General features: G+C 50.7%; 1 protein-coding gene across 17 annotated transcripts in view; it reads left to right on the top strand.

Moving 5' to 3' along the window:
- Window positions 1–275: 275 nt before the first annotated feature.
- Window positions 276–22,549, top strand: part of LOC127068856 (uncharacterized) — a 55,212-nt gene continuing 32,938 nt past the window's right edge. For 11 of the 17 annotated variants that reach the window (XR_007783230.1, XR_007783232.1, XR_007783231.1 and 8 more), the window contains exons 1-5: window positions 276–556; window positions 10,863–11,162; window positions 19,583–19,631; window positions 20,394–20,652; window positions 21,925–22,135. Coding sequence is in view for 14 of the 17 variants with exons in the window: in XM_051005172.1 (XP_050861129.1) it covers window positions 513–556; window positions 10,863–11,162; window positions 19,583–19,631; window positions 20,394–20,652; window positions 21,925–22,135 (863 nt within the window). In the remaining 3 variants the exon portion in view is untranslated. Of the gene's footprint in view, window positions 557–595; window positions 1,620–3,740; window positions 9,396–10,862; window positions 11,163–11,193; window positions 14,665–14,817; window positions 15,210–19,582; window positions 19,632–20,393; window positions 20,653–21,924; window positions 22,136–22,549 lie in introns of those variants that run through there. The other 6 variants (XM_051005167.1, XM_051005176.1, XM_051005175.1 and 3 more) reach the window with 6 other exon arrangements.

The following is a 22,549-nucleotide window of genomic DNA, read 5'->3' as shown; positions in this document are numbered from 1 at the left end:
GCTGTCGAGCGCCCCACTCTTACTTTCGTCGGGCCGTGCGTCATCGCGGCGGCCTCGCTCGAAATCGTCGCGTTCCTTCGAGTTTTATCGAAGGAACGATCGATAACCGCGGCCTCGCTCGGACGGAGGGCGCGCGAATCGAATCGATCGATACGCTCGATCGTCGGCTCTCGCGCGTGGCGAGAAAACCGTTGCTCGCGATGTATCGAGACGTCGGATCGACTCGGCTCGTTTCTTTCCTCCTCTCTTTCGACGGACGCGCTTTCTCGCCCGGACGTTTCCTCGTACGTCGATAACTCTCGCGTGAGCGCGAGATCGCTCGTCGTTCGTGGTCGGTTCTCTCGAACGTCGAAGATTGCGACCGGTGCTGCCATCTCGCGCTCGCCAAAACAATCCTCGTCGTTATGGCGAAAGAACAATCGTAATCAGTACTTTGGGAAAAGGTCGTTCGAATCGTCCGTAAGGCGTAAAGCGGAGACTGAAGCAGAGAGGACGGTCTCCCGTTATGAGATATGAGAAGCGCGATCGCGATCTCGTCGAGCGAGATCGGTAGCAAGTAAGTAAAACGTTAAGATTTTCTCTCGACCCGAAGCGAAAATTTCCGACGCGTTCGTTCTCGAATTCGAAGAATCGCTCTCGTTGCTTCCAGCGGCGGATCGTGGCGCGAACGAACGCGCCCATTCACGGCCGCGCGGCGGTTCTCGTTGGCGACAACCTGTTGTCGTGCATTGGCGTAGCGGTCGATCGCAAGGATATCGAGAACGCGGCTCGATCTACGACGAGGGTTCGAGTCGAACGCTTGGCAGGACTTTCTCCTGCTCGTGGCTCGTCTCTCTCTCTCTCTCTCTCGCTCGCTCGCTCGCTCGCTCGCCCGCTCCGTCCGAGATAGGACGTATCGGTCGAAGACGTTGGAACGCGATAAGAACGGATAGAGACGTGGTGGCTTCGAGTCGGTCTCGAAAGAGAGAGAGAGAGATCCGTCGAAAAAGTCTCGGCGTCGTCGACGCCACTGCCGTTCGCCGCGTTGGATGCTGCGTCAAGGAGGCAGCAATGGCGGCACTCGCTTACCTGGCTCTTGGTCGTTCCTCTCTCGGCTCTCCTCCTCGGTATCCCCCTCCACGGCGTCTCTCTCTCGGCTCTCCGCTCTCCCTCTCTCTCTCCCCCCGTCCCTCCGCGGGCTCGCAGCTATCGTCACGTTTCTCGGGGCTAACCGACGAACCTGTTGCCCGTTCTTTCTCCCCGTTCGACGGCAGTGTCGCGTCGACCTTAAGCCGGCCGAGCTATGCCGGGTCCGTCGCAGGTGCCAGAGGAAAACTCGGGCTTCTCCTACCGATAGGGGTACGAATCGGTTCGCGCGGGAGGCGCCGCTTTCCTTTCGCGCGCTCTCTCCTCGTCGATCGTAGCACGGGGTCCCGCGTAACGGTCTCGAGCGAGAAACGCTTCGAAGGAAAAGCAGGGATCGCGAACGAAGGAACTCGTCGGAGCTGACCTCGCCGATTCGCTTTTTCGCGAAGGAGATTCCGAAGGAGCGGGAGGACGAGGGGAGAGGGAGGGCTCGCGCGGGGAAGAAGATGGTGTCGCCGACGTTCGAGCACGCAGAAGCCGAGATCTCGGGAAAGGTGAGTGGCCCCCGTTCGCTCTCTCCTCCGCGGCGCCCTTCGTCCTTTCGAACCATCGAAAAACGATCTCAACTCGGAGGAACGTACTCGAGTAGACGCCGATCGGGTCGTTCCCTTCGAACGCGTCTGGTCGCGTTCCCGTTCGCTCGGAGGAGGAAGAGTAGGAAGCGTCCGCGGGTACTCGTTCGCACGACGAACCTCTCCCCCCGTGAGCGGTACTCCCCTCGAGCTCCGTTTAAATTTAACCTCCGTAAACGCTCGAGCGAGAGAGAATCAACTCCCTGGAATTCCTCTCTTCGTTCGACGTTCCTCGCGAGGAGACCCTAAGATCCTAACCTCGGGCGATCCGCGCGCGTGCAAGGGTCCCTTCCTCCTCTCTTCCTTCGACCTCTCGTGCGTCCGCCTCACGTCGGGCAGAGTTCGCTTTATCGGTCCGAGCGGACGTAAACTAATTCGAAAAAAGGGCGCTAAGACCGGAGCGAGTTCGGGATCGCGTTTTCCCTTTCCTCCATCCCTCGGCTTTTCCCGTCCATCGAGGCGTGCACGCTCGTTGTTGCCCCAGGCGTTATCGGTTATCGACTTTCCTCTCTACGTCGAGCGGTCTTTCTCTCTCGCGAATCGCCGCGAACCGATCTTGAAAGTTGTTCGCGAGGTACGAGCGAGACGCGTCGGGGTAGCAACGTTCGGCCGGACGAAACACCGCGTCTCTCTACCCAGCGCGACGAGATCGAACGTTTCCTTCGGATCCGCGATTCAGCGACGAGTCGTATCGCCCAAAGTGCGCTCCCTCTTATCGAGAGAACCGACGAGATATCGACGTTTATCTCGAAGAGTCGATCTATAGATCTATGGACCTTATCGGATCGCGCGATAAATCTTACTTTCGTTTTCGCGATAAAAGAGATTCGACGCTTCTGGACAACGTGATCGACGTCGAAGCGTCGTTGAACGGAGATCCGGATCGACGGTCGGACGACGATCTCGGAGGAGCGTCGTAGGTCGCGAGGGAAGGGCGAGTGGGAGTCGAGGAAGAGTGGGGAGCGCGGGAGCGCGGAACTTCCGCGATCCAGTTCCGCAGGAACTCTCGCCAAGCTCGGGTCTCCCTTTCGATCCGCTCGCGACGTACACCCGGTCTTTCTTTTATTCTCCGACGCCATCTTCGAGCAGATTTTTATCGACCCTCGTCCTTTCGTTTCGAGATATCTTCTTGGAGCAAACCTCGAGCGTTTAGCCGTAGCCCAGGCCAGCGGCGAGTCGCGGTTCGTTCGTCCGCTCGCTCGGTGAAAGCGAAAATTCATCCGTGCGCTCTCGCTGGCACCGCGTCTTTGCGTTTCCGATTACGCGCCTATGCGGTTCGCCTGTAAATCTTTTACGTACCGTCGACGAACAGCGATCGTACGCCCGCGTCGAGCCCGAATCCCCGAGGTCGCTCGACCGGATCGACTCTCGTTCCCGCAGCGCTGCTCGATGCCTCGGTCGAACTCGCGGGTGAGTCTTTCGAGCGTGTCGCCGTCGCGATACTGCCTTTCGCCGGACCACGAGTAATTCTACGAGCTTCGCCTTGCTCCTTCTTTTCGAGAGGAATGTCGGGAGATCGTTTCGAGCTTGCCTCGAAAGCTCGGTGATCGCGCAGGTACCAAACCAATTATTCGCCGCCTTCTTTCTCGTCCGAGTGTGTCGACTTTTGTCGCGGGGCGTAAATTTAAACGTGCACGCGCGGTAGGAAGAATCGACGGAGGTGTACGTTCGATGGACGAGCGTCGAAAAGGTTCCTCGTAGATTTATCGCGGAACGAGGGCGCTCTTGTACGAAAATCTCGTCGTCGAGTGGTACTCGCGAGAAAATTAGACGTCGTTTTCGTCTTCTCGAATGAAACCAATTGCCCCCTTCTCCCACCCTCGTCGGAGCCAACGAGGAGGACGCGAGCCCTTTAGAAGTTTTTTCTCTCTCGGGGAAAAGAGATTTCGTAAAACGGGGGCGGCTTCTGCCGGAAGAGAGGAACGCGTCCTTATCCTTCCGTCGGTTCCGCCGCCTCTCTCTCTCTCTCATTCCTTTTCCATCTTCTCTCCGCGGACCCTCAATTTCCTGATCTACGTGGCGAACTCGATCGCGTACTTGAGTTTTCCTCAAACTCGAGGATCCTAAACTTTGCGAGAACGATAAATCTCGATGGCTCGAGTCGCGCATCGACCGCGGAGGAACGATAACGGATCGTTCCATCGTTCTCTCGATCTCGGCTGGCTCGAAAAATTGCGCGCGTCCACGTACGTGGCAAAGCGTGAATGAAAGAGCAGATCCCCGGAGAAGGAGCGGGACGACGCTCGTCCTCTTTCTAACGCAAATGGTCGATGGAAGGAGAACCGTTATTTCTAGGTTTACGAGCGTACATGCCAGGACTTGGCGGCGATGCGAGGTCGCCGACGAGGATACGAATCGGTCAGGAGAAAGACCCTTGTGCTTGCGCGAGGACGCGAACGATGGCAACTTTCGTTCACGTCGATGGAAAAGGTGAAAATTGACCAACGCCTGCAAATCCGTATCCATCTGTAACTTGCCATACCCCTGGATTCGTTTTATTTCGATCGAGTCAACGGTACGCGGAGCGAAACGAGGTCTAGAGAGGCGCGCCGTACCGGTTGCCAGGGATCGAGCTCATTGTCAGAGAAACTTTCGCGCTTTCCGTGCCTACGCATGCTTCGCGTTCTTGCGCGTTACGTAAGGATCGATTTCGTTCGTATCGCCTTTTCTCTCTTTCTTTTTCTTGTCAACATCGCTTTTATCATCCCCATAAACGTTCGTCCTTCGAGATTCGCCGTCGAATCGTAGACGCTGCGAGAAAGTACGTACACGTCGATGCGTCCCACTAGTTTTTATTTTCAAACGGCAGTAGTAATAAAAGTTATCGTCGTCGTCGTCGTGATGCAGAATCGTGTCCAACGATCGATAAAACCCTTTATGGAGCACGACTCGAGATAAGGAAGGTTTACAAGTACCGTCGCGTTTCGCTCGCGTCTCCATTCGTGCGATATATTTGTTTGGAGAACCGTCGAGGGAAAAAGGAGCGAGAGGATCGGTATGCGTATCAATATTTTCTGGAGCGGTCTGACGATGCTCGCTACGATCGCGGCCTTCTGGGAGACGGGGAATCTCGCGACGGCCGTATCTCTGCCGATCGGAGACTCCAGTCGCGACGTTTACATCATCCTCCGTCCACGAAAGAAAAAGAAGTTTCGCATCGTCAAAATCAGGCCACGAAAAGCACTGCTCCACGAGATTTATCTGCCCTTATAAGCGTTTCCTCGTCCGCTCCAGAAAGGATCGACGCGCGGGGAGAGTGACGGAATCGCCGCGTCTCCCTTTTCTCTTCTTTTTCCTCACTTTGGAATTACGTTGCCGTTGCTGAAAGTGTCACGGACTCGACGTCGGAATATCTGCCAAAAAATATCCGGATACGAAGGCGGAAAGAAAAATCGTATCGTCGAAGAGCCGAACGCGAATCGATCCGTCCTACCTGCGTTCTACGAAACACGAATATCGACCGAGGGAAAAGGAATTCGATCGCGCGCTCGTCCGCGACCGCAATCGCTCCGTTTACCAGGTGGGAGAGGAGGAAGAGAGAAGCGGACCACGGACGCGTCTGGAGGATGACTTTGGAGAACGAGGAGAGAAACATTTTTCGTCGAATACAGGAAGAGAGAGACCAGTCTTCTTTTTTACCTTTTATATTCTTTTTTACCCGTGGAATCCTCCTAGATTATAATCGTCGATACGAGCGTGCATGCGTATACCTATACGCGGGAAGGCAACGTCTTACCTTGACCCAGCACTTCCGGCTTTCGCCTCGCGCAACTGGCTTTGCGTAAGCTGCTTGCCGCGATGCGTTTTATGTCTCTCTCTCTCTCTCTCTCGTCAGGTGCGCGTACACAAACAAACGCATCCGATGCGCTTACTCGCCTACTTTTATCGCCCATCTCGTTAAAATTATATCACAACGCGTCGTAAGAGCGCTCGAGACGGGGATCGGCTCGTGATCTAAAAACGAGAAAGCGAGACCGCCGAATCGATACGATAAAACCAACTCCCGTTCGCGCTGTATCCTTCGAGAATTCGAGGTCGCAACGTTGAGACGCAAATTTCATCCTTCCGTACGGTCGCCGATAACATCGGTCGCGTTGCAAACTCGTCGCGCGACGAGCGGGACAGGGAGAGAGAGAGAGAGAGAAACCCTCCGCTTCGATCCGGTCGGACGTGTTGCGAAACAGGTGCGAATTTCCGGTCGGATATTTATTAATTTCCGGTCTTTGCGATCCGCCCTCGTTTCCGCGTAGTAATTAAATCTCTGCCAAATTTACGTCGCGCGGACCGAGAGCCGGAGGGAAACGATTCGTTTTTCTTTTTTTTTTTCTTCTTTCTAAACGACCGACGAAAACGAACCTCCTTCCCTCTTTATCCCTCCTATTTACCGCCAACGAACGGACTCGGCGAATGATATTCGTAATACCATTCGATCCCGCAAACGGAACGTTTCTTCGTTGGGGCTGGATCCTCCTTTTTTATTTACTTTTTATCTTTATTTTCGGTACGAGCTTTGATCGTAGCCTTTGACGAAAGAACGAATCGTACGCTCTCGATAGCGGAGAGGAACGTTTCGTGGTGATGCGTTGGTGGATTTTTCTCTCTGGCAGATGGAACCATAAGTCGCGTGTCATCTTACGTACGTCGATCGTACGATTTCCGCGCGCAACCTTAAGGTTTCTCGTGGAAACCTTGCTACGCCCTACGAAAGAACGGCGACCGGGGTCTCTTCTCTCTCTCTCCCCTCCTCTTTAATTCCTTACCTTCCTCGTTTAATTCCCAAACGGTAAAACGCTCGGCCGCGATATCGCGAAAGGTCGAAGACGCGTCTCGCGTGGGAATTCGTTTTTCCTTGCGGCAACCATAGATCTCTACCGCGTACAATATCGCTTTTCCGTGTCAGCGACCGAGAGACGTCGATCTCGAGAACGAATTCGAACGGGCATTTTTCTGCGTTTCGAATACCGACAAATATTTTTACGTTTTGCTTTAAAAGCAGAAAGAAAGATCGGATTCGTTCAACGTTTCGTTTCTATGAAAAAACCGAGCATTTTTTACTTGCCAACTCGTTCCTTTTCTTTTCCTCCCTTCCTCTTTTAAAACTAGAGGGAGATCGCGTAAAATACGCTTTTCCCTGGAGGGAATCGAGTCGGTAGAAAAATTCCCGCGCGTCTGCCGCCGAGAGAGACGGATAAATGGATAGATAGACGGATGGGGAGAGCGAGAGCCCAGCTCGCGAAATAAATCGTCGTCCGGAGACAATTTCGCGTGGCCTAGCCGAGGAGTTTTCTGCTGCGAAACGGCGAGTACTTCCGACCGTGTAGACTTTACGAGGACGAGTTTCTTCTTTCACGCAAGAATTCGAGTACGTACACGGCGCGATCGCGTGCTCGAAATTGCCCGTAGGAACGAAAAGCGCCATGTGGGTGTATAGTCCTAGCTCGATACGACGCGCTCCTTCTCATGCAAACGCCGTCGTTCGCCTCTTTTCGTTTTTCTTTCTCTTTCCGAAAAGAAATCCAAATCTCTCCAGGGATCCTCTTGCGTATAAAGGCATTTCGTGGTTCGACCAAACGCGCTCCAACTCTCTTCGACGATGCGAGAACGAACGCGATTAGGCACGTCGCTTGGAACAGAAATCGTCAGAAAAGAATCGTCGAACAGAAAGAAAGGGCGGAGGAAGGGAGGAAAGAAAGAGAGTCGTCGACGCGAAGACGGACGCCCTTCTCCCCCTATCGAGTACTCGAAGGTAAGACAAGTCCCTTGGATCGCATCCTGGGACATTCCTCGATAGGGTCGTCTCCAGCGACGCTCGAAAGCTCGCTCATCGTCGGCCCGTCTTCTCTCCCTCTCTTCCCTTCTCCGCACTCTCACGGTCCTGTCGGCCGACACGCGTGGCACGAATATCTTTTAAAAACGCTTCGGCCGTTTCTCATCGAGAAGCTCGGACACGTTTCGGACATGTGCGCGACACACTTGGCTCTCGCCTGGCAATCCAGACGCAGCGATCGCTCTCCTTCGACGTTCGCCCTTTGACCTTTCTGCGCCCTTTGCTACGATTCGACGAATATTTCTCCCAACTACATTTTCTGACATCGATATATTTTCCGAATCACGAGTCGGATTTCTCCGTTCCCGCGTGCAAAGTCGTACGAAACAGCGGGCGGGTAATTATCGCAACCTTGTTGTTCGACGAGGTCGGAAAGAAGACAAAGAAAAGATGGAAAAAGCGTTCGACGAATCGGATCGTCGGGGGCTCCTGAAGTTTTTCTCGCGGAAGTCCTTTGTGTCGCGAACGATGGGAACGAAAGCTCGACGCCACGTCGCGCACCAAAATAAGAACGTTACATCTCCCGGACGCATCGCTCTTACGTTTCGCTTCGTTGGTTTTTTCTCTTTGGACGATGATCGACGGCCTCCGAGAAGGAGAGGAGAAGCGGAAATTTTGGACCGGACGAATTTTGGCGTCGCTGCCAAAGGATTCGAGCGAAAAGAGAAAAACGCGCGCACGCGGATGTGCCGGTTTCCTTCGCCTTTGCAGGAAAGAAATTTGGGAAATGGTATTCGCTCAGGTAGACGTTTCCGACGCTTTCGCTTGGTATTTACGGTTCGAGAGTTTCATCCGCAAGAGGTGGGGGAGAGAGGGGATGGACGACGCGCTCGCGGCTAGCGTCCGACGATCGAGACGAAGCATTTTCCGTCGATCGACAAATTCCTTGGCGATTTCCCTTTGGCCAAGGGGAAATTCGAAACTTGCTCGCTTTCGTTCGCTCTCTCTCTCTCGGCCGGTCGTTGCGCAAGATCCTGTCGGAGGCGACGAGACGTTTCGCGTAGCGTCACGTTTCACGGTAGACTCGTAATCGCATCGTCGAGATCGTTCGTTTTCGCCAGCTCCCTCGACGATACTCGAACTTCCGCTTTTAACGGCGATTATCACCGAGCGTTGCCGTCGAGCACGGAGGAAAAAGTAGCGGACAACGAGCTATTACGATACTTTTACGTTTCACTTGACGCAACGACCCGTAAGGACGACAACGAATAGGCGAGATAGTGCGGTCGATTTTCATCGAACGTTCATCGATCGAGAAGAGACGATCGCGAGCGCGAGAAAGAATCTACGTGACCATCGACAACTCGGAGTACGGTTAAGAGCGTAAGGGCTCGTGTCATCGGAGACGAGTCCATGGAGGGGCGCGGGAGAGGGAAGGACGACGCGACGAAAAGAACGCCGTCGACCTATGCCGTCTTGCGCCGTCGTGCGCGAAGCAGAGAGACGGGGAGAAACGGCGTCGGCGGCGGCGGCGGTGGTGGTGGTGGCCCTGGTCCGGTGGCGGTGGAAGTCACGGTGGTGGGAACGGATCGGAGCCGAAGCGTTACCGTCTCGTCAGTCGGCCCGGAAACGCGGAGAGTTCGTCCTCGATGCGCGCGCGCGCGCCTTCCCTCGCGAGGACTTTCTCGACACGTGACTCGTCCTTTTTATTTCTTTACTGGTCGCGAAGTGGGTGTACCGGTTCGACGAATGCGCGAGACCAACGCAAGGAGGGAGTAAACCCACGGGATTATAATTATAGAGAGTGCGTCGAAAGGGCAAGTGCGTCGATGTGTGCGTTCGCGTGCGTGCGCGCGCGAGAGAAAACCGGCCAAAGAATATTCTTTCGCGGTTACGAGAATGGTCAGCTTCAAGAGCAACAACGTGACCAGGTAACAACGACGAACGCGCGTCAACGCGTTCCGTTCGGACTTTGCACTCGATACAATTATCGCGTGGAAGGTGATAAAATCGGTACTCGCGTCGATCGTTGGATCGATCGATCGATCGATCGGTCGAAATTTCGCATTTTTTAATATCTCGGCTCTTCGTTCAACGCTTTCTTTATCCGACGTTTTTGCTCTTTATCCGTCCGTCATCGGTGTTAAGATTCTTCGACGTCGTCGCATCGCTCGAGCTCGACTTCCCTCGTCCCTGTCCTCTCGGCATCGTCATTCCGAGGCCCCGTGTGCTACGTGCGCCGTACGCGGTACCCACTCGCGTTTCAACCGCGTTCCAGCATTTCCCGAATGGCGTGCCTTCTACCACGGCGCGCTTGTCCTTTCTCCTCGCGTATCATCCTTCTGGCGATGCGTCGTACGCGGCAGGTGTACGATTATTCGGTGATTCATCCGTTCATCTCACGCGTCCCGCCCATTCCTCTTACTTTATTCCTCCAACGATCCTCGAGCTCCCTTCTTTATCGAACTGTGAGAGTTTATCCTTTCCCTCTTTCGGGAAAATCGGGCCTTTCGATCTCTCTCTCTCTCTCTCTCTCTCAAACTTCTTCGTCTTCGTTCGAAAGAGTCGTTCGTCTTCTTATCTCCTCGATAAACGATAAGCGAGAACCTCTCGTAGCCGAAGCATAGAGATTATTTTCGCTGCAGATAAGAACGACCCGACGTCGTGAAAGAGCCCCCTGTGACACTTCCGGTCTCACAGTCGGTTCCACTCTACGATTCGATGCGCGGTTGCGCTTTCCGTCTTTCCCACGTGACCGTTTTTCATCGTCGGTTAAGTACAAAGACAACGTCGTTCGTTGCAAAACGCTAACGAACGAATCTTTCGTTCGACGAACGTAAAGGTCGATCGGCCGTTAGACGGTTCCGCGTGCGGGTAAACAGGCAGATGGGATAATCGCTCTCTCTCTCTCTCTCTCTCTCGCAGGCAGGTGCGCTGACGACTTTCTTTCAACCCGTTGTCCGTGCCGTTAGCAAACGCTTTCGGAGATACCCTTTTCCGAATCCGACGTCCTCTTCTCGAGAATCTTCGCGAGAGGGAAAACGTGTGCGAGAGAAAACGCGTCGATATCAAAGATTTCTGCTTTATCTTCTACCGATACGAAGTCGCGTCTATCCGTTTCTTTTTCTCTTTTTCGACGGTCGATAAGGAAACGCTCCTTCGGCGATTTGGAATTTTCCAAGAGATTTCGTCAATTTCCATTCGTAATTTTCGAAAGGGCAAAACTGGATAGATTCGGTCTTCTCTCGCGATCCGAAGGAGCTCGTCGAAAGCGGATAAGTCGGAAATCTTTTTTATCAGCTTGCTCGAGGGGATCGGTAACGCGAAGAGCTATGGAAATCTCGATGGCACCTACGAATGTCCGATAAGTAAGCTCGCTGTTTTGGTCGTCGTTTCAGCGAGCAACCAACTTCGCATTGTCAGGTGGCTGGAGTTCGGCGGGCCTCACCGAATCATTTTCACGATCATCGATCTAGTCATTCGCACAGACATGAAGCGCTGTCGGTCGCGTATCGTTCTCCATCGTCCTTACGACCGTCGCTATCACCTTCGCTACCAGCACCATCGGCATCAGCAGCAGCAGCAGCATCGACGTCACCTCCGCCACCACCACCGCCACCGCCACCACCACCGTCGTCATCACCGTCGAGCGTCGATCCTACTACAACGGTGCAACGCGGTTGCGCCTTGCATTCGAGGTAGGTACCGCGTCGGGGCACGTTTACATTCCCTTCGTCTCGCTTCGGCCAACTGGCACGGTCCTTGCTTTCCCGTATTCCCATAGAATTCGATCGCGTCGATAGTAACGAGAAAGGAGTTTGGATTTGGAAGGAAACGAGACGAAACTTTCAGTAACGAGCACTCGAAAGTAGTTATACGGATAAGTCCTTTCCGCGGCGTCTTTAGCGAACCTTTCCAGGCCGAGCTAGTTATCGAAACTTTTAAACAGGAGTAAGCCGATAAGTAACGTCCATTAGCTGGCATTGTAAAAGTTTTGCTAAAAAGAGCTATATCGGTATATATATTTTCGGTCCTGCACTCTCTCCGAGGCGCATGCATCCTCGCCGCCCGATTTATTTATTGGACGATGGTTCGTTAAACGCCTCGTGCCGACGTACCGCGTACGTTTACGAACTTTTCCTTCGCCGATCGTTGGCCCGTGCGAAAGAGCCGTGGGAGGGTCGTAGCCGATGGCGACGATCGGCCTTTCATTCATCGCCGACGAGCCTTTCTCCCCTACCTTTCCACCCTCCGACGATTACGCTCGATCGAGTCTGCGATCGACTCGGTCGTTGTGCGCTTCGCCGAAAGGAAGCTCTCCCCTTGGAAGATCCTCTTTAAGGGGCAGCTACCTCTCCGAAACGCGAGCAAAGTGCCCCGTTAAGCGATAACCTCGCCTCCTCCTATTTTTTAACTAGACGCTTCATGCGTCGAGAAATTATCGCAAATCCCTTCGAAGCGGCTCTTGACAAATTTCGATCCTTTTCTCATCTTCTTATCATCCTTTCATACCAAGCGTAACGAGACTTATTTATCAGACGACGAAACGTCGAGCAACGTCGGAGTAATTATCGCGGATAAGGAAGTGGCATATCTCTTAGCATATTTTACACGCTTCTTGGAATACCGTTCGTAATTAGCACCGTAGTTACGAGGAGTTTCTAAAGTTTCTCGCAGCATTGCTCAAGACTGCTATTGAAACTCGACGTTATGAATATCCAAATTATTTGCAACGTGTTTCTGCGAACGTAGGAAATGGACGGATTCTCTTAAAATCGATCATCAAGAGCGCGCCGGGTATCCGCAGAGGGACGGGGAGGGACCAGAGCGAGAGGGGCGGAGAGAGAGAGGGAGAGGAAGAAACGCACGGACGGACGGGCGGACGGACGGACGGACGCGCTGATAACTCGAATCTCTAGCGAAGGAGGATACAGGAAGCAGGGATAATTTAATGCTCGTTTAATTCCCTTATCTCGATTCCCTGGGTGAGCCGCATAGTAGTGGTCGTTTTCTCTCCCTTTCTCCCCCTCTCCCTATCTCTTTCTCTCACTGTCACAAAGGGCATCAGCCTGACATCCAGAGAGAAGGCACCCGGGTGGTAAAGGACAATGCGCCGTCGGCAATTTCCAAGGGGGCGCCACGAGGGTTGGAACGTGCAAAGAGAGAGAGAGAGAGAGAGAGAGAGATGGAAGAGGGTTGGGGTCGTGGTAGGAGATCGGAACGGAGGGTGAAAGGCGCATGCCAGTTGTGCCCTCGACGCGTTACGAGCCGGCCAACCCCGGCATTTTCTTTTCTCCCGCACGCCCAAAAGTCTTCGCGAAGATCGTCGTCGTCGTCGTCGTCTTCGAACCTCGGTTTGGAATTCGCTACTCTTTTACCGGAACGTTCGTAACGAAGGATCGGTGAATCAAATTAGCGTGTGTCTTTGAAAATTTGTGTTTCGGAGCTCGGACGCCTTCGTACGGCCGTCGACCTTACGAACGATCCTTCAGGACGAAGAGAGCTAATTCGCTTGCGATTGCGATTGCGATTGCGATTGCGATTGCGATTTCGATTTCGATTTCGCTCGGTCCTCGATCAGAGTTCCATCGTTATCGATCTCGTCGTTGGAATCGAAAGAAAACCTTTCTCCTTCGGTGCGGTATTTTTGTCATTTTATGTACGTTGCCCGCAAGCTCGATGGTTTCGTCGTAGTAAGGTCAGGTTCTGAATTTTTTATAAGCGCCGATAGAGCGATCTTTTTTCGGACGACGACGAAGAAATAAGAGATTCGATGAGGAAAGAAGGAGAAGGGTGGCTGGCGTTAACGTATCGAGACGCTGAAAGTTTGCGAATCGATGAACTTGACGTGTCACGCCAAGTGACGCGAGCGTGCGAGTACTATAGGGAGAGGGAGAGAGACAGAGAGAGAGCAACGAACGAACGAACGAAATCAAAGGAACGAAGCGTTTCGCTCAAAGTTATGTCCGTGAATAGAGCTCGATCTCTTAGGAGGGTGTTTCTCCTCCTCCGACGCAAAGTTTTTCAATCGCGTCTTCCCTGCAACCCTCGTCGAACCTCCTAGACTTTGCTCTGGCCATTTCGCGTTTATACTCTTTCACCCTTTCCATCTACCACCATCTTTCTCTAAACCGTAATTTCAATCCTTTCCTATATACCTCCTTCGTATACTTTCTTCCCCTTCTTACTTCCCTCGTCTTCCTCTTTCGTTTCGTTCGTATTACCTATGCGCGTTAATTTTTGCTCGGCACGTTCTCGAAAAGTGGAGCTCGAGTTTTTGGCCTTTCAATCCTTTCATCCGATTCTTCTGATAATTCTCAAAGAATTCTACAAACGCGCTTTTAATCCCCTTCACTTCTTAATTTCACAATTATTTCTCGCTCCTCTAAATTCTTTCGGGAAAGAATTTACACGAATTTTCGAGAAAGGAAAGACGAGAAGGTCTTGACTACCTAGGACGCACGAGGATAAAATAAACGAGGAACGTAGGAGTTCGGGATGGGACGAGGGAGTGTTATGCAAGGGGATGCAGGGATACATCGTTGACCTTGTCGATCGTTCTCGCTCTTTCCCGGTTCGTTCTCGCGGTCTAGGGCGCTCGAAACCCACCATTCGTTCTCACCCTTCTCCTACTATATCGTTTTTATTCCGACTGCGCGTCTATCGTATAAGTCCGGATCAAAGACAATCTTTTTTCTCCTTGTTTTTCTTAAAGGGGACGACGCGTTAACGTTCTTTTGGTCGTTCGTCTCTCTCTCTCTCTCTCTCTCTCTCTCTCACTCTCGCGAAGCTCGGCCGACGAGTTTCTTCCCGATCGCATTTCTTTAAATGTACAATTTTCGCGATCGAATACTACCGTGTACGCCCGTGTCTTCGTTTTACAAGTAACGTACTCGTACATCATTTCCGACGTCGAAAGTTGGCTCGAAAGTTTTTGCCGACTGATCCGAGAATCGATTTCAATTTTGCACCCCGTACGCTGAGAATACGTAAGACGTAATAATATCTTATCGCCGCCGCGATCTACGACGCGTCGTATACGTGTACCGCCGCTGAAAGCCACGACGAAGGTCTTTGTGAATTACGTTACGAGGGCGAGGGGCGGAGGACGCGTATAATTTTGCGGTGGTCGTTACTAATACCGGGCTTACGCCGTTACGCGTCGATGTAAAGATTTAGGCGGTCACGTGGAACGAAAAGGTATTTTCCCTTAAAACTTACGTACCACCGTGAACCTTTTATATCTCGATAGAAGAGAAGAACTCGTCGGTTAGTTCGATAGAACGCGCAAAACCGATCCTTCGTTACGCACCTCGAGACGACAATATCGAAAGCTTGATACGTGGTATTTAGGCATCGACGGCGCGCGACGTAGGAAGCAATATCAATTTCGTTTTGCGAAAAATGCCGAGCAAAGTCGATACCTTTCGCGAAAGCTTTCGAGTAATTGCTCGTGGGAACACGTCGGTGTCCGTCAAGAAAAGGCGCGAGAAGCCGGAAGATGCGTCTTAAGCGATTCCGAAAATGTAACAACGACGAGGTCGCTCCCGTCAAAGGATCCGTCTTCCGTCTGGAGCGCGTCTGCTGTCGCACGACCAAGGGTCGATAGAGAGAGAGAGAGAGAGAGAGAGAAAGAACGGATAAAGAAGAAACTCCATCGTGGATTACCACGAAGCTTTCGTTCCATGTGTCGTCAAAAGCACGATCGGCAACATGTTCACGTGCCTCTGGAATTTCCTCGAATGGTAAGAAATCGTTTCGTCGATCGCTACTTGACAATGATTAAAAGCGCTGGAAAATAAAATCAAGCGAGATCTTCCCCGCCACCTTTCCGCCGTCTCGCGCGAAAAGCGAAAGGAAGATTTCTCGCGACGATCTCTTAGAAAATGTTTTCGTTCCTCTTAGAAAAGATTTCGCCTTGCCGGACAAAGGGAATACGTTTACGAGTTATAATTACGAATAATAATTCGTTCCAAGTGTCTATCTTATATTTATAAGTTCTTCGGGAACGCACGAGCTCTCGAGCGACGGCGGTGCGGGCTCGATTTTATCTTCGGTCAGGAGCTTTCGTCCTGAAAGTTTCTTCGATGAAGCGAAGGGAATGCCTCGAAACGTCGAGTCTCTGGGGCGAACGGACCTCGGTACTCGGTATAAAGTAGAAAACGATGTCACGCGCCAGCAGTCATTAACCCTTTCTTTTAAGAGCGAACGAAAATGGAGAAGGAATCTTTCGATCGTATATATTCCGAGCTGAGATCGATGACGAACGAGAGAAAAACTTTTGCGAGAAAGATTTTTCTCTTTTTCCTCCACTCCATCTCCGCAAGGTCGTTTACAAGGACGGGACGACTAAAGCGTTTCACACTTATCTCGAATAACGAAGCTTATTTGGGAAAGCGAATATCGATTCGTCGTTCGTTCCATCGGCGCCGTATTTGGACTCTTGGATGCTCGATGCATAACGATCTGACGTAAGCGTAGGCGTAGTAAAATTGGGAGAAGAAAGGGATGATATTCGCATTGTTCGTTTGCTTTTGCGTAACATCTTCGTTTGCTGCGAAGGGCACAGTGGGAGAATTCTTTCGTATTTTACTCCCCATCCCCTCCGCTCTCTTTCTCTCTCTTTCTCTTTCTTTGGTCGATTTAATCCCAGCAACGCTCGGCTACTCGCTCGCGGTCGCGAATCGAAGCACCGAGGCACGAATAACGAATGGGTTTTCTATTAATTTCGGTAATAGTTAAAGCGCGGATCTACGTTTCTTCTCCATCCGGTTATTCGTACAAATTGTTGCTACTATCGTAGAACCAATTTCCAAACCGTCGTTCGAGCTCTATTTCTCTCGTGGACAAGTAAATCATTCGGAAGACGCTTCTTGGTAATAGTCTCTTCGATAATAGCTCCTCGTCCCATCTACCATCCGAGTTTGGAATCGCATCTACATATGGTATTGATTTTAGCATCAAGGACCTGTCCTGCTGGCGGCACAAAGGACTATTTCTACCGTGTTACGTGTATGCATACGTGTGAAACAGCCACTCTTACTTGGGCTGCACAGACTGCATACATAGAGTAGGTACTCCTGTACATAGGCGACTCTCATGGTTTACCCATGTAAATCCTTGGAACTCGTTAGCACTTTGAGGGTGGGTCTGGGTACACGAGCTCGATTAAGATTTCACGTCTATCCTGATCTCATCGAAGAAATAAAACCATGAAGGATCAAGGAAGGAAATCGAATGGGAAAATTAAAAGGGGAATCGAAAGAAATCTAAAAGAGGGCAATCCGACGAAGGAAGGAGATAAATAAAAAGCGATTTACCAAAAAACGATCCTTACGCCTTCCGAAAGATTCTCCTAATCGTCGCAAGTCCGATAAAAATCCTCGATAAAAAGCTTTCGAATCGGCGAGCGTATCCGAGAGCCGAGAAGGAAGCGAAAGTCGAAAGAGAAGCTCGTTGGAGTTGGAGTAAGAAGGAAAGGAAGGCGTTATCGATTAAGACCTACTACGTACGTATCGGATATATATCGGCGTCTCGAAATAAGCCTTTGCTCCTCCTACGGCGTACTTGTCGCGAACCGAGAGAATCGTACGGATGGAAAGCTTCCGACGGCGAAAGTTCTCTCGTGCCTTTTTCTTTTTTCTCTTTTTTTTTCGCTCTCTTTCTTACCGGACGAGCTTGGACGACGAAAGCTTACGAGAAAGAAGTTCGCGCGATCAATGGATCCGAAAATCCCGGCGAATTTCTCCTCGAAATAAAAGAAGAAAGTATTTCTGGGCGCATTCGTCTCTTTCGACCCTCTCTCGAGTCTCTCCACTTCGACGACCGTTTCTCGTTTCTCGTTTCTCGTTTCTCCTTTTATCTTTATCCGTGTTTGTACTACGTTTCTTTGCGTATCCTATATCTTGCTCGCCTGGGTCTAGCCCGAGTTATGGATCTTTCGTGAACGCCGCGAAAAAAGGAAGTCAACGTCATAGAGAGGCGGCACGATCGCAGGCGGGATCGTATCCCTTCCTTCTTTTCTTTTTCTTTTCTTTTCTTTTTTTCTTTTTTCTTTTTTTTCCCTATTGCTTCATCGTCGACGAGGGCCCGACGCGACTCTCTCTCCTTCGCGTTATTACTTCCTTCCTGTTGGAAGAATCGCAACATTTTCTTTGACGATCCCGTCGTAGCGTCGCGAGTATTATCATTCGATCGGTGATCTTTATTATTCGAAGCTGCACGAACATCGATAACAGCCGTCTTTTGATATATCGAACTGATCATTGCTTTCGCTCTCTCGGCTTGAGCATACATCGGAATTCGCGTAATTAAATTTCCGGATGATTTAGGATGAAACGACGCGACGGGAGGTTGACCGATCGCGATCGAGATTAATTTTTGTCGCTGCGGGGATCGCCCAGGCCGAAACGAAAAGAGCCGGATGCGGTCTGACGTTTTTCGACGACAAAGTCATTAACGCGCAATGTTCAGGGTCGCGTCGATCAGATTTTCCTCGATTACCAAATCCACGAGTCTTTCTCGCACTTTGTCAAGATTTTTGTTAACGTGCTCGCGAGCTGGCTGCGACGTCGCAGTGATTCGCGCTCGCAAGTTTACGTATTCGTCGGTGTACACGTCGAAGCACGCTAAAGAGCCAAATCGTGGTGCATCGTGGCGCGTCGCGTCGTACCGACCTAATTTCTACCACTCTATCAGCGTCCTCGCTGCTGGAGAACTCGGATACCGATCGCCGAGGTATCGTGCCGAGTCCAGAGACGTCTTCGTCGGTATATTTTTTTTCCGTCTTCGAACGTACTCGCCTCGTTAGACATTTCCGCCGAGTCGTGTCTCGTTCGAACTATCCAAAATAACCTCGATCAGGATTTTCGATAGAATCCGACTACGCTGAGAGAGAGAGAGAGAGCGTATAAAACGCTTCTCTTCTTACTCGGATAGAACGCTCTTATTTTCCTCGATTTTTTATTTAAAAACGTTTACAATTTCGGAGTTTATACGAATACTTGCAATTTCGTTCGTTGCTTGGTTGATTTGACTTAGGTATAACGGAAAAGAACGATTACTCGGAAAATAAGCAAAGGTATGAAAGTAAAGTGGATTTCGTGTTAGCCCGTACGGTACGCTTTTATTTTCCTCGATTCCTCAATTCCCTTAGGAATGGAATTTCTCTAGGAGGAGCAACTTTACAACTAGTCGCCGCGTCGGATTACATTAGAGCCGGTAATACCGTAGAAAGGATTATTTAATGCGCTTAATTAAATTTATTCCCAACGCTTAATAAGAATGTTATTACACTCCGGTCCGTTGTTCCTCTCGCAAGCCCTTGATAAGGCTCTTTTACAGTACCATCGGGTATTATATTTTTTTCCCCTTTGATACGTTTCAAGCTAATCAACTTTCTTCTCGCTTGCCCATTTCTTTTCTTGCCAAATTTATTTATCAACATTTCCTAGCGTGTTTCAAACGGTACGATTTTCATACTTGGACGGATACTTTCTATTCTCGTGGAACGAGCCTCGAAGAGTCCGCTAGCTTTTTTCAATAGCATCAGCGTAAAAAAAAACTAAGTCACGTTCACAGCGCTTCTATTGTTGCAAAATAAGGTCGAAGCCGATGTGCACTTTAAGGTAAAAAAGGAAGGAGGAAAGGAACCAGCCCGTCTCGTTCTCGAGATAGCGGCTGAAAAATCTACTCGAGCGGACGCGACTAGCAAACTCGCTAAACTCGATTTTCTCTTCTTTCTCACTCATCAAGCGACGTCCGTTATTTATTCGTTTCAACGATTTCTCGTTTAGAACGGACGAGAGTCCATTTCGGTTCTGCCGACTGGAGATCGTTCGATCGAGCGTAAACATTTTTTAACGATTAAAAAACGACTTTAGATCGCGCCATTTTCGTCCTTGCAAAATCAAAATATGTCTGGTAGGTAACAATGGTCTCGGATATGGTCCACGACGCCACGGTCCTTACACGCGCCATACCTATGTATTTCCCTACGACAACTCGGAGACGACGCTCTTGCGTAAACATGTTACTCAATATTCTCGTAATACTCTTCACCCTACTGTAATCGCGAGAAACGTATTCATCGATTCCGTCTTTTCCTCTCTTGTTTCAGGCTCGAACACCCGGTGACCACGTCGACCCCCGGGATGGACGGCAAGAAGGTAGAAAAAAAATAGCGTCTGCGAAAAAGAGATCTTACGTGAAAGGACAAAAAAACACGTACACACGCGCGGTTCGTAGAGAATAAATTGGCGTATACAATCGTCTGGAATGCGTCTGGGTTGTTTTAATTTCTCTCGAAATATTTCTTTTAAATAAGACGCGAGCGCGAGCGCGCGCGCGTGCAAACTCCGTCGGTTACGATCGGGTTCGTTCGTTGCAGCGTTCGAGAAAATTTTGAAATCGATAGGGTAAACGCGATGCGGGGTTCCCGTGAATAGAGAACGGCACGGAAGAACGTATGCGATCTTGAAAGGGCATTGCATCGGGACGAATCCATATGTTGCGAGGAGGAGGAGCACGCGTTCGTTGGTCGGATCGATCGCGCGTGCCCATTGATCGCGTATTTACCTATGGGTTAAATGCGCGGATAATAGGGATGCTATGCGAAGCAAAGAAGGAGCACAAAGCAATGGTCCTGTAGTAGGACCATTCGATTACGGCACCGCGCATGTGGTCGCTTTCGAATGGAATCGAAAGCCTTCGGCACGACGGCGTCCGTACGGTTCGTCGCACGTTCTAACCACGCAACGTGCGGAGAAAACTCTCGGTTAATTCGCATCGGTCGCGGTTGATCCACGAGGGAGCTCGCGAATTTTAGAAATAGCAACGAATCGATTTTTTCGTCGGAACGATTAATATTGTTACGTTACCCCTTCCTTCCTTCCTTCCTTCCTTCTTTCTTTCTTCTCTCCGCCCCTTAGATCGTGCAAGCTACAACGGCGGTCGTAGCGGTGGGCCAGGTGCGCAACAAAAACAACGATGCCACGGGATTGGCGGCTTCCGTTTCCGGAATCCGTCGACGAAGCGGACCCCAAGGATTGCGATCGCCCGCCGCGAAAAGACCCTTATCGGCGCCGGTTGCTCTGCAAGGCTGGCTACACAAGCAGGGTTCCGAAGGGCTCATGCTTTGGAAGAAACGCTGGTTCGTCTTGTCGGAATATTGTCTCTTCTATTACAAAGGTCAGTCGCATTGCCAACTATCGTCGTTACTCATGAATACGACTACGTAGTCGTGACGTTTCGCCTTTTCTACCTTGCGCTGTTTCGCACCACTTCGTTTCCTTTATTTACCGATCCGGTGAGATATCTCTGAAGATTCCTTTGAAGCAAACGGGTTTCACCTCGGTAAGGTTCCGTAATCGGAGAGAGGTCTACGGGGACGCATGACGAGGCGATCGATGCAGAAACGCCGTTTGCATCTGTTAACTTTAGTTATATCGGATTCGACGAGCACTACTCTTAATTAGCGGCGTTTACGTCCCTCTCGACGAAGCGTCCTTTAACCGACAGAGAGGATCGACTCTCCGTACCAACGTAAGAATTGATCTCGTCGTGCGATCAACTTCGTTTCGGCTTCTTTTCAAGTTCTTAACGAGTCGAACGAGTCGTCCAAGATTGCCAAAGTCGAATCCCTTTTGAGAATTAACGATTTTTATTATTTCATCGCAAGACTCGACTCGAACGTTAAGCGCTGCTCGTATTAGACCTCTATCGAAACGTTAGCGTTCCCATTAGAGGAACTTTTCGTTGAGCTTTTTCTTTCTTTCTTTTTCCTTCCTTTTTTCCTCCTCTCTCTCTCTCTCTCTCTCTCTCTCTCTCTCTCTCTCTCTCTCTCTCTCTCTCTCTCTCTTCAAGCATTTGAGAAGCCCCTTTTCTTTTTGCATGCAGTAAAACCGCCCGGAGGTAGGATAAAATATTTGCCGGTAAAACTCGTACGCCACGAGATGGTTAGCTTGAAAAACCCTCCTAGATCTTTTGACGTCCGAGCTTTCGGATTTTAATTTCCAACTTTTCTTTTTCCCTTTCTCTTCCCGCCCCCTCTCCGCCACCGGAAAGAAGAAAAAGTCTTTTTCGCGCAACGTAGTTTTCCCTCTAGTCGACTATCCTGAAACACGAAATCCTTTCGCGTAGACGTGTCTACTCGCGTTACGTGGCAGATATCGATTGCAGTAGACATTGGAACGCGCAAATAGCAATCGTAAGATTCTTCTATCTATGGCTCTTTTTATCCCCCTTTTCTTCCGGGGCGTTCCTTCCTTTTTGGTTTTCACCATTTTCCATGGTTGGCGCGGACGCGGCGCCCAACGGTACTCGAATCTAGAATAAAGAGCACGTCGTTTAATAATGCACGTCCTAAAGAGAGCCTCCATTTTTCCCCTTCCACGTCGCGTCGGTTCGTCCGCGAGTTCTATTCTTCGGGCGATCGATATTTTTATACGAACCTCGCCGTAGGTCCAGAGGAAGAGAAACTCCTGGGGTCGATACTCCTGCCTTCGTATAGGGTTACCGTTTGCAGACCCGAAGACAAGGTCAACAGGAAGTTCGCCTTCAAGGCTGAGCACGCGAACATGAGGACTTACCACTTTGCTGCGGAGAACCGTGAAAGCATGAATCAATGGGTGAACGCGCTCACTCTGGCGACCCTCCTGCAGGATCCCAGTCCGTAAGTGTACCACCTCTCCAGGTTATTCCGCTCGAATGATCGATCAAGCTGGACCGGTGAAGAGCTGCGTCTGTAAAATCTGCGTCGTGTCGCGAATTGTACAAATTTTTTTTCGGACATCGCGAACACACCGAAATACTCGAACCGCGTGCAATCGAAATGATAAAATTTCTGATGTTCGCTTCTTTTTTATCCCGAACGAGAGCTACGTATCGTTCGACTTATTTCAACGTATCGATAACGTACTCGGCTCGTTCCGACAGGAGTATCAGAGTATACTCTTTTAGAATATACGCAAGTTCGCAAGTGATTGCGGTCTAACCGTCTGACGTCGCGCTCGTTAGCCAGTTTGACAAAGTTCTGCTTCGCAAAATCCGTTCTTCGGTTCGACCGCTTCGAAGAGGTCGAGACGAC

Source organism: Vespula vulgaris, chromosome 14, assembly GCF_905475345.1.
Source record: "Vespula vulgaris chromosome 14, iyVesVulg1.1, whole genome shotgun sequence".
In the NCBI taxonomy this organism is placed as follows: domain Eukaryota; kingdom Metazoa; phylum Arthropoda; class Insecta; order Hymenoptera; family Vespidae; genus Vespula; species Vespula vulgaris.
The sequence above is the reverse complement of the archived record's forward strand: the minus strand, read 5'-3'. Positions and strand labels throughout refer to the sequence as shown.